This window comes from Mustela putorius, unplaced genomic scaffold, assembly GCF_011764305.1.
Source record: "Mustela putorius furo isolate JIRA1106 unplaced genomic scaffold, ASM1176430v1.1 tig00003834_pilon_pilon_pilon, whole genome shotgun sequence".
Lineage (NCBI taxonomy): Eukaryota > Metazoa > Chordata > Mammalia > Carnivora > Mustelidae > Mustela > Mustela putorius.
This window is the reverse complement of record NW_025421987.1, coordinates 84,005,301-84,018,041: the sequence shown is the minus strand read 5'-3', so window position 1 is coordinate 84,018,041 and position 12,741 is coordinate 84,005,301. Positions and strand designations below refer to the sequence as shown.

The 12,741-nt window shown below is 33.1% G+C and overlaps 1 protein-coding gene across 3 annotated transcripts in view; it reads right to left on the bottom strand.

The window, feature by feature from the left end:
* Positions 1–12,741, bottom strand: part of ATP11B (ATPase phospholipid transporting 11B (putative)) — a 120,561-nt gene that overhangs the window by 27,177 nt on the left and 80,643 nt on the right. For all 3 annotated transcript variants that reach the window (XM_045088660.1, XM_045088661.1, XM_045088659.1), the window contains exons 20-25: positions 12,391–12,544; positions 10,840–10,942; positions 7,176–7,321; positions 5,753–5,812; positions 4,118–4,245; positions 2,919–3,057 (exon numbers count right to left, since the gene is read on the bottom strand). In XM_045088660.1, the coding sequence (XP_044944595.1) occupies positions 2,919–3,057; positions 4,118–4,245; positions 5,753–5,812; positions 7,176–7,321; positions 10,840–10,942; positions 12,391–12,544 (730 nt within the window). The remainder of the gene's footprint in view (positions 1–2,918; positions 3,058–4,117; positions 4,246–5,752; positions 5,813–7,175; positions 7,322–10,839; positions 10,943–12,390; positions 12,545–12,741) is intronic.

Here is a 12,741-nt window from a genome sequence, read left to right as displayed (position 1 = left end):
GTTTTTAAAAAAAAAATGTTTTCATGGAAGTCAGTATTTCTATTATTTTTGGAGAACTTAAAATTTTTTAATTAATTTTTTTTATAGTCCTAAGTAATCCCTACATCCAATGTGGGGCTTAAATTTATGACCCTGAGATTGAGAGTCACATGTTCTACTGACTGGGCCAGCCAAGGGCTCCTGGAAGACTTAAAAATTTTTAAAGTTATATCAAGATCTGACTGACTCATTTCACTTAGCATTATGATTTCACTCATGTGTGCAATTTAAGAAACAAAACAAACAAGCAAAGGGGAAAAAAGAGACAGGGAGACAAAGTAAGAAACAGACTCTTAATTATATAGAGAGCAAACTGATGGCTTACCGTAAGGGAGAGGGGTGGGAGGATGGGTTAAATAGATGATGGGGATTAAGAAGTGCACTTGTGGTAATGAGCCCTGGGTGAAACATGAAGTGCTAAATCACTATACTGTATACTAGAAACTAATATAACACTGTATGTTAACTAACTGGAATCAAAATAAAAACTTAAAATAAAACCAAATTTTTGTCAAAAACAAAGTAACATCAAGATTTTTTTTTTTTTTAAGATTTTACTTATTTATTAGAGAGCTAGAGAGCACAAGTAGGCAGAGCAGCAGGCAGAGACAGAGGGAGAAGCAGGCTCTACACTGAGCAGGGACCCTGATCTGGGGATCGATCCCAGGACTCTGGGATCATGACCTGAGCCAAAGACAGCTGCTTAACCCACTGAGCCACCCAGGTGGCCCAACATCAAGATTTCTAACAAATATTTTATAGAAGGTTTACCTTTTGTCAAAATTATTTAAATTTTTTAAAAAATGGTGATCCTGTTGGATTACAGAAATAACTCAAACTTTTATGTTAAGCTCATTTTTAGCTTTGAAAATGAGAAGATAACCCACATAATATACCCACCATATAACTAATCTGTGACTTTTGCCCAAATATTTGTGATAAGATGAAACTGCTGTATTTTAAGAGAAAATGGAAGAACCACCTTAATTTCCCATGAACTGTCCTACTCTCCCTGGACTCCAAACTATTTTAACTCTTCCCTGCTCCTCTCTCAGGATCACTTATTTGCATCAACTTCATACTGACCTTGAGCCACTTCTCTCCCAGGACTTCTCCCTAATAATGTTTTCTACTTCAGGTTTACAACTGTTTGTTGGGCATAAAGAATAATTACTGGAAAATGAAAGCATTCAAACACATCCAGTGCTGAACAATGAGACATGGGCTAGATGTCTAAAGAGATTTCAGACCAGGAAGATGTAAGAGGGTGCAAAGGACAAAGCTCTGTGGACTCAACCCTGAAGAACTGACAGTCAGTCATAAGACAGACTTTGGGAATTTCCTCTAGAGGAAATGTAACTATGGTTTGGAAGGAGAAACGAGCACTGCATGTTCTCAGAGAGCCAGCAAGGACAGTTTAACCTACACATTTAAAGAGGAGAGACTCTGGGAGAAGTAGATCAGAAGGGATTGGGAAGGATGGGGTCTTCGAAATAATGACTGGATGGTAAAAATAACAACTAACACTGCCAAGACTTATTGAGTACTTCTATATGCTAGTCACTGTGCCTAATGCTCTACATATATCATTTCATCCTCAAAGGAAACCTATAAGGTAAGGATTATATTCCTATAAGTTTGTGGGTGAGGAAACTGAGTCTTAGAGGGTTAACTAACTCATATCAAATCACTCAAATAACTTCCGGTGTCAGGATGTGGCTCCAAGGCACCTGATCCCAATGTAGGCTTCTTTTCCACTGTACCTAGTATTGGTGGCCAGGACTAGGAGATTAATTTCTAGTGGTATATATTAATTTCTAGTGGTATGTATCTGAGTGCTAGAATGGGTAGGCTAAAAGGGAAAAGAAGTTAATGATTTACAACTTGAGTTTACAAAAAAAAAAGGAAACCGATAATTAATACACGGTAAAGAGAAAAAACTTTTGTACCAGAGGCCAAACAATTTACCTTCATAAAGATTTTACCTTTGTGGGAACCTGGGTGGCTTAGTCAGTTAAAATCTGACTCTTGATTTTGGTTCAGGTCATGATCTCAAGGTCTTGAGATCAAGCTCAGCAATGGGCTCTGCATTGGGCATGGTGCCTGCTTGATAGTCTCTCTCTGTCTCTCTGTCTCTCACCCTTGCCTAAAACCACCACTCCCTCACCCCACTCCCCGGCTCTGTACTGAAGAGTAAGGAGCACTTCCTAAGCATACAAAAAAAAATTTTTTTTTCACAGAATTAAAAGCAAAAACTAAACATCAAGTCCTCATTTCTCATATGAAAAATATGGGTCATAATCTCTCTCCAACAGGATTATTGAGAGGATTAATGGAGATGAAGCATGTAAAGCACTTACCAAAATATTAAGCACTAAATAGACAGTAATTATTATTAAAACACTATCCTGAAATGAACAGCATTCAGAGGTATATCCCCTTGTGTGAAATAATTTTTTTTAAGATTTATTTGAGAGAGAGAGAGAAAGATTATGTGTGGGGGGAGGGGCAGAGGGAGAGAATCTTTAAGGAGACTCCCCACTGAGCACAGAGCTTGATGTACCGTGGGATCTCATGACCCTGAGACATGACATGAGCTGAAATCAAGAGTCAGATGCTTAACTGACTGAGCTACCCAGCTGTCCCTGAATTAATTTTTCAATATCAAAATTGTTTAGTAACTTGAGTTTCATATTAAGAATACATTGTGTTATATTTGTTTTAACTTTTATTTGAAATCTTTTTATAACGGCATTTGAATTTAATATCTACAATTTTATAATTTGAGTTGAATTTTACTTTTTTTAAAATGAAAGTTATGAAAAATCAAACTTAATCAGGCTATTAACAAATATTCTTTAAAAAATGATATATTTTACCTGGCCATTTCCAAGCAGAGATATATCTTTTCCTATTAAAAAATAGGATCCAAAAAAGAAAATAAAGGCATGACTGAAACCCAGGATGGTCCAATAAAGAAATGTTTTAATGCTTAGTTGACGGTTTTTACTAATGTCTCTGTATATTTAAAAAAAAAAAAAAGAAAAGGAGCATATTAGTATTCATATTTATTATTACCTACTAAATGATTACTACAATTTGACAGTTAAAAAACAAGATGGATTTTTAATTTAACATTGCTTGAAAATATTAGCAGAAAGAATAAACCTGAATTTACAAATCACTATTTATAATAATATATGTGTAACAGCTTATAGTTCACCTAATGTATTCAAATACATTTTCTCATTTAAGAAAGGAACATAACATAGACAAAGTAATTCAGTTTAGTTGTGAAAAGTTGATCTATCTGTATTATATTCTGTTGTTAACATTCAGTCACTCTGCTAAGACTGTCTCTTTTTTTTTAGTGGAGTCATTTTACTTTTGTTCAACACTGAGGCTCCTAGTCCATTTCATATCCATCAACAGCTATTATGGGAAGAACAGCCTATCCTAATCTTAGGTCAAGCCCAGTCCTAGGTATCCTGGAAAATCAAGGTGAGTTACTGCCATTTCTGGATGACTGAATACCTTTATAAGAGTGGACATCAGGTTAATGAGGGAACCATAAGCTAGCTGGTCTTGAGGAATAGCTCCACAACTCTGTGATCACTTACTTGGTTCTGAAGAAAAAGGGATAACCCAGAAGATCTGGAATTGGAATTAATGTCTTCAACCCCACATTTTGCACTGATTATGATTCTTAATTTGTCAATGCTACAACATGAACTAATTTCTTAGAATTCTAGAGATAACCAATTACTGAATAACTGCTTTTGTGTACATAAAATGAAATACTACTGGTTTTAAACAGTAAATGTAAATTACACAATTGCCCAACACATTCCTAGTATGAAAGTGTTCATTCCTAAAAACACTGGTAAAGTTATTCAAATTTTTCTTTGATGTTCAACAATTACAAACCATAAACTACTTTCCTTAGTAAAGTATTAATCACCAAGACACTTCCTAATGTATTTGCTTATTTTTAAAGTGCTTTCAAAAATTGATTAACTATGTAATAATTATTTGCAATCAAAAGTGTTATGGACATATAATACTGGAAAATACTTACCGATAGAGGGTGGGCTTGCTCTGTAATACATGAGGATCTATATGCTGTTCCAATAGACTATATATCAGAATAGGTAGGGAAGTAAAACAAATATTGTATAAAGTCAGGTACACGCTGTCATATAGTGTCTAGAAAGAGAAATTGGTAGGAATTTTGAGATTCTAAACTATGTATTACTGTTATATATATAATCACAAATATGTATATTAAAAATAAACATGAGAATTATATAGCTTTTGCAATTTACACAAAAATCAATTTTAATAATTTTAATTTCTTATATAGACATAAACATATAATATTCAGATTTATATTCTTGTGGGAGTTGGAAAATTCTGTTATGTCAAATGATCCATATTTATAAGTGACTTGCACCTACATTTCAAGATTCTTCACAATTTGGTCAGTGTGATGTAATTTTACACAATTCTCCTATGTGCATCCCAGGCTTTTTATTATTCCTTTGATATACTATACAAATAGTTTTGTTTTTATGGCTCTGTCTTACTATCTAAGTCCTACATTTCCTTTAAGGCATGATCTAAAGCCCAAGCAGGTATTTGGAATTGGAAGTTACAGGTTGTAAACAGAAGTAAAAACAGTGATTAAGGATAAAGACAACCCATGAAAAACCAAAGATAACTAAATCCTTATTTCTTTTTAAAAAACATTTTTATTTATTTGAGAAAGAGTGAGAGCATGAGCAGGGGGAAGGGCAGAGGGAGAGAAAGAAGCAGACTCCCTGCTGAGCAGGGAGCCCAACCCAGGGCTCAAAACCACGACCCTGGGATCATGACCTGAGCAGAAGGTAGATGCTTAACAGACTGTACCACCCAGGTGCCCCAAGCTCTTATTATTTCAATTAATTAGAATAATAGTCTTGATCAATTAGGGATGTATAGTGTGGTACATGAAAAGGATGCTCAGTTAGTCAAAAGCTGTAGGTCCTAGTATGGTATAGTTATTAGCTATATGATCTTGGGCAAGTTACTTAATTTCTGTGGATTTCCATTTTATTTTCTATAAAATAAGAGTAGATCAGGAATGGCAACTATGTGACATGTGTACAACCACAGACCCACATGTGCTTACTATAGCTTACTACTAACAAATTACAGGGTTTTTTCTCTGAGCTTATAGCTTTAGAAAACTTTTCAATGTAGCGTTCTTGGTCTGGTGGTCTCTATCAATTATTTAGAATTAGCTTCTGAGATAAAGCATATATATCATTCCTGGACTCAGCCATTAAGCTTTCTTCCCAAGCCAAAGAAATTCTGTCAAAAAATAAATAAGGTAATCTCCCTATTAGTTATCCTGACATTGCTTGATACAGTTTACAGAAGTATTACACATAAGTTGAAAAAAGTTACCCAAATTCTTTCACAAGCTGTTTAGAGTTAGTATCTATTTTATAGAAAGCATCCAGAATTAAAATATACTTTGGTATTAACATTCACTTCAACTTGAAAGTCAGAATAAATATTATCAATGTTATACTGATCAAAAACACTAATTAGGGAAGTTTTGTCTATTAGCAGGAATAGGAAAAACATAAAAAAATCCCTCCAACTATCAAAACCCGAATACACATACCTTATTCTAAAAAGGATAAATCAAAAGCTTCTCTTTACTTACTTGTTGAGAAAACAAACAGTAGAACTGATATAAAAATTGGGGTGTGATAAAGCACACATTCTGAAAAACAAGATTAAATGAAAATAATTAAAATAGTTGCGTCTAAAAGAGAAATGATTTCTAAAAATAGCTATTAAAAAGCCAGAAACACAATCCCAGTAGACATGTAAGTAGAGGATCTGTTCATAAGAACTTGTCCCATCATTTAAAAATGTCTAAAAGAATTCTAAGCAGTGCCACAAATGTCAGAATGAAAATACCTTTGACTTTTATTGCTAAGCAATGTCATAATTTTTTTTTAAAGATTTTATTTATTTATTTGACAGAGAGAAATCACAAGTAGATGGAGAGGGAGGCAGAGAGAGAGAGAGAGGGAAGCAGGCTCCCTGCCGAGCAGAGAGCCCGATGCGGGACTTGATCCCAGGACCCTGAGATTATGACCTGAGCCGAAGGAAGCGGCTTAACCCACTGAGCTACCCAGGCGCCCCAGCAATGTCATAATTTTGAATTTAAAACCTTCCAGCTATTATTCAATACTTTTCATATACAATACAATAAGTATAGTTTATTAAACTTTAGGCAGTAATAGCTTTTTATTTTATTTTAATAAAAAAAATGTTTAAAACAATAAATGGAACTAGGGAAATATCTTTCCCTATCTTTCCATTTCAATATACTTACATCACAGCAAAAGCTAATAAGGTAGAGAAACACTGCCACCATCATTTATTAGCAATATGCAATCTACCTGTGTTTTTTCATTGGCTTGTAGCTATTATTTATAGAACATATGCAACACAGGATACTCTGGTGTATTAAATGCCTTGGTACCCAGCAGCTCCTAACATAGGCTCCACTGAAGTTCACCTTCTCCAAAGGGGTTAAGAGATAAAACAGTATTTCAACATAATTAGTTTTCTTATAATCCAATGTTTTTACTTTATGAATTTTAACCTCCTTTAATAAGTAGTTCATATAACTCGCTAGAGTACCAAAAGGTCACTCATGGCACACAAAAAAGGAAGAACCTCTGCTTTAAATCACTGTATTGGACTTAACTTAAAACTTATTACTAGTTCAGGACAAAAAAACATGGAAGAAATAAAATTAATTACATTCTAATTCACACAGGATGAAACATACCAATTTTAAGTGTGAATTTTGATGCTGACAAATGTATATACCCATGTAACAACCCCCATAATCAAATCAGAACTCTATCATCCAAAGTTCTCTTATATCCCTTTCCAGTTGGTGCTATCACCTGAACCCTTGGCCTCAGGCAACCACTGATTTGCTTTCTGTCAGTAAACATTAGATTTATAACAAAAATCTTGATCTATTCCATAAACTGTTATTTTTACTTATGAAAACAATTTTTAAAAGTTTGTAAAAGATTGTATAATATCTCCATGAAACTCACCTTATAAAAAAAATACTGTACAAGGGTAGCTATTCTAATATAATAAAAATGACCATGAACAAAAAGCAATTTGGAGAGGAATTTAAATCTAGCTATTGCATAGTCACTATTTCTGGCAGCTTGTCTTCCTTCTTTACCCATGATTCCTGCAATAAAGAAGACAAAATGGCAAGTTCACTGATAACTGTTAAGTGTGATTTTCATGATTCATCTGCAATATCTTAATTACCAATAGCAGCTGAACCTGAACTTAGGATCACTATATCCTAATATATAGCAGAGAGTAGATTCTCAAAAGGTTGTTCAACTTAAATAGGTAATTAATACAAGGCACGTAACATCAAGTTTCAAAGACTCAGCATATAATAAAATACAACAAAAAAATAAAATACAACTAATATAAAAATAATACTGAAAGTTCAGGATCTAATAAGAACATCGAGTTTTACATTAATAGACACGAAGTACTAGTTAATAGATTCCTAATGGAGAAAATGCTATATAATGAACTGAGGGTCTCAGAAGGGAAGGGTAACACGGTGATGGGTATTAAGGAGGGCATGTATTGTGATGTGCACTGGGTATTGTACCTAACTGATGAATCACTGAATACTACGTCAAAAACTAATGATGTACTAACAGTGGCTAACTGAAATAATTAATAAAAAAAACTTTAATCCAATGAACATATAAAAAATATCCAAATTGAATGATTCCAACCTAGCAAAAATAAGCATGTTTAATGGTTTTAAAACTTTCACACACAAGTCAAACAACATGTGCTCTTTATTTATTATTGGATTCAATAGGCATGAACTATTTCAATAAATATAACTGTAACAAACATTATATGGAGCAAAGACTTAACAAAAATTGTATATAAGGTATGCTAAAAATTCTTGCATAATTAATAGTGAGAAAAGCTATCACACTCGTAACTTTTTATCTTTCCACAATTGTACCTAAATAAAAAGTTACACATGAAGTAGCAACTCATCATATTAAATGTCTGTTTATTGTGACTATATTGCCCCTTCCTTGTTATTTTATCTAACTGAGGCTGGACAAAATATGCTTTTTAAAAGTGTACAGTATCACCTGAAGTCAGTACATAATTTTATCTGGTAAATATGACTACATTTTTAAGATTACAGTAATTCTTTAGGTTTCAAAAGAGTTATTATAAGCCAACTTTATTTTTTCAATCTGGAAACAGCTTTGAAAAATGATTTTTCAAAATTATAATTTATTTTCATCATAAAAGGATTAAAATTTTCCAAAATGTATAGGTAAAGATAAATACATTTATAACACCTAGAGAAGACTACTAGTTTTGGTCTATATCCTTTTAGAATTTTTCTTTCTGAATTTTTTGGGTGAGTGTTATATATATATATATATATATACACACACACACACAAATATACAAAATGAGATTTTTTGTGATCTGCTATTGTCATTTAATACATTATGGACGCTGTTTATAACATATGTTTTTGTCAACCTATTCATTTATCTTTCTCAGAAAAAAATTCCTGGATACATAATTGCCAGGCCAATAGGCACACATTGAAAATTCTGTTATACAAAATAATGCAGGGTATACCAATTTACACTCTTGCTAATATTGTATACAAGGATTTGATAATTCTATATCTTTGCCCATTCCAGGTTTATAATTTTTTGTAATTTTTGCCAACCTCATAGGCAATTTTAACTTGCATTTTTTGTTTAGTGACTGAATACTACTTTTAGGCATTTAGTCCTCATTTTAGATATCTCCTTTTGTGACAACTGATGACTTCTGCATATTTTACCATCCTTCTGCATATTTTACCAAAGTGTTTTCCTCATACTCCTTAATTTGTTAAGACCTTACATACCAGAAATATTAAGACTTCGTCATCTGTTTTGCAAATATTCTTCATTAGTTTCATGTTTAAAATCTGCATTTGTGGGTATTTACTTCTGCCACACATACTGATGTCTTCCTTCACAGTGCCTTGCTTTCTTTGATATTTCTACTAAAAAGATCCTCCAATACCTCAAATTATAAGATTACTCATTAAATCTTTTCTTCTATTACTTTTTGTGGTCTTTAAATTTTTTTTTTAAGATTTATTTATTTATTTGAGAGAGTGAGAGAGCACATGAGCAGAGGGACAAAGAGAGAGAAAGAGAATCCCAAGTAGATTCCCTGCTAAACATGAGTGCAGGGCTTGGGGCTCAATCTCACAGAGCCTGAGATCATGACCTGAGATGACACCAAGAGTCAGATGCTCAATTGACTGAGCCACCCAGTTGCCCCTCTTTGAAGTTTTTTAAAAATCCTTAATCCATCTAGAATTTGTTTAGCTATAAGCAATGGAAAAGAATCCAACTTCTTTTTTTTCCTGAATAACCAAACCAGTTATACTAATTTTTTTTATCAAGTAATTTGTTCCCCTACTTATTTGAAACATCTCCCAAGTTATAAAATAAATTTCCAGATATTTGAATCTATTCTGTTCACGGGTCTGTTACCATCTAGACTCAAACTGTTATAAATACTGTAGCTTTTTATGTTTTAATGTATGGTATAGGAAATTATCATCAAATTGTTATGGAGATTTATGGGAAACAATAATACAAGTTAGAAAGAAAATTAAGTTATCATAATGAAGATTTAATTAGCTCAGAGAAAGGAACTGATTTGAGAGTTACACTGGAGATATTAGACCTGAGAACTACTTCACAGAACATTATAGTGGTGATTCCAGAAGAGGCATCAGCTTCTTTTCTAACTAAAACTTTATCTACTTCATTAAAAACCTTCATACTTTTCATCTTTGCTTCTGTATTTGTATAATAAAGTTATTTAGGAATACAGGTCAGAATATGGTTTAAATATGAAATGACTGATAAACATAATAAAGTGTTATTAGTATCCTAAATCCAACAAAAATTTTAGGCAAAAATAGAAAAGAAATTAGAATAAAGGTTATTAGATTAGAAAATTATTTGAAATTTTGTAATCATTTTAGTTTAATTTCTTATTTCTAAAATTGTCATTAGAATGGGTTACAGAATCTTTAGGTTAAAAAATAGAGTAAGTAATAACACTCTAAAACAATAAATTGAAACCACGAGGAGAACTATGTAAATCACAAATTTAGAGCTTAAAAATAATAAAGTGATGTGAGAAAGTACTTCACAAGTACTTCACAAATGAGAAAGTACTTGCAAAATGGCAAGTAAAAATTACTTTATTATGAAGGGGGCTTGGCAAAGATAAAATCCACTAACATGGTATTTATTTCCTTGAAATTTTGTAATTAAAATATCCCTAAGGATGCCTGGGTGGCTCAGGCAGTTAAGTGTCTGCCTTCAGCTCAGGTCATGATCCCAGGGTCTTGGGATCAAGTCCTATATCGGGCTCCTTGCTCAGAGAGGAGCTGCTTTTCTCTTTGGCTGCTACTCCCCCTGTTTGTGCTCTCATTTTCAATCTGATAAATAAATAATCTTTAAAAAAATCCTAAATATTGGGCTTAATGAGGGGGATACACTGATCTATTACTACATTGCATTCATATATTTGACACTGCACTTCAGTTCACAAAAGGAAAATTCAAAGTCACCAAGTAAGTATACCAACTTTAAAAATTCAAGTAAAAAAATCAATCACCTATGCCGACATGTGCTTCTTGTATCATGCTTACATCATTAGCACCATCACCAACAGCCAATGTTATAGGTTTCTCAGGTGAGATTTTTATCAGTCTTATTACCTGAAAGATATACAACTAATTGGTTATTTATTATAAAATTTCAATTTTCTTATAGTAGATAGTAATTTATCTGAAATGACAGTTATAAGAATAGTTGAATAATGAAAAAAATTAATTTTGTATTAGACAATAATATGCCCTGGGGTTCATCTTCTGAGAATTTAGGAATGTCTTTCAAAAATGTCACAGCAAAAAAGAATATTATCTTTGGATTTTATGATGGGAATCAAGAATCTTAAATACTACTTAATAACTGTGTTAGAAAATAGTTACACATAATTGAACTTAGGCAAAATGTTCTCTTTCTCAGCAAATTATTCTTTTTGTTGGAAGTAGAGGAAAGATAATTACTTTCTCTTGTCATAAAATTTAAGAAATTTTAAAAAGCCACAAAGATTAAATTCAATAAAGTCAAAAGAAAGGTTTCTTTGGAATTCTTGAACATACTTAAAGAACCTAGGCATTAGCTCTATTTGGTCTTCAGTTTTAGTCTCCATAGACTGGGGTATATGATTTATAACAATACAGGCATTTTAAACACTCACTTGAATCATAGCTGAAATGTAAATATTTCTTACATATAGCTTCAAACCACAAGAACTGACTTTTTAACTTAAAGTTTCGTCACTTAATAGCCACTTTTAACAAAGAATTATTATTATTATTTGAGAATGCAAAAATTAGCAGAGATCCACAGAACCACCTGAAGTGGCAGAAGTCTAACAGGTCCTCACTAGCTAAATAACTGAAGAAACTAAGTTATCATAGTTCAATTTCTGTCTCAGCAAAATCACAAACTGATATTCATCAAAGACTTTGTAGGTCATTACGAATAGTTGAAACTAATAATCACTCTGAAAATTCCAAAGGTCATTAGACCAATGTACTTGGTTAACATTCAAAATGTGAGAGGTGACTCACTTAGTAACATACATACACTACATACTACCAAATAGGACTAGATAAGGCATTAACTTTAAAGAATAATTTTTCACTTTTTTAAAAAAGTAGGGTCATGTCCAGCATGGAGCCCAAAGTGGGGCTTGACCTAAAGACTCTGAAATCAAGACCTAAGCAGAGATCAAGAGTCAGATGCCCACATGGGGAGGTTAAGGGAGTAGGAGAAGAATAAATGAAACAAGATGGGATTGGGAGGGAAACAAACCATAAGTGACTCTTAATCTCACAAAACAAACTGAGGATTTCTGGGGGGAGGGGGGCTGGAAAAGGGGAGTGGGGTTATGGACATTGGGGAGGGTATGTGCTATGGTGAGTGCTGTGAAGTATGTAAGCCTGGCCATTCACAGACCTGTACCCCTGGAGATAAAAATACATTATATGTTTATTTTAAAAAAGTCAGATGCCCAACTGATTGAACCACCCAGGAGCCCCCAAGAATCCTTTTAGATCTAAATATCTTTCTGCAGTGTTTTATAATACAAACATACCTTTGCTTTTTGCAGTGGTGCCATACGACAGCATAATACAGCTGAACAATTTCTGCAAACTTCCATAAATAGTTTTTCATGCTCCCTGAGTGCAAGAGACAGACTGGTCCCATCCACCACCAGCCCGTGCTGAATCACATGATCCTCTTTAATTCTAAGAGAGAATTATATCCTCTGTTAGATACATTGAAGCCGTATTATTTATACTTAAATTTAGTAAACAAAAATTCTTACAAAAAGATGGACCATTTACCCATAGACTTTATGGTTACAAAACTGATATACCAGGGAAGAAACTAAGTTATGAGATTAAGCAGAATTCAAAGCTGAGATTAAGCAGAACTGAGAGTG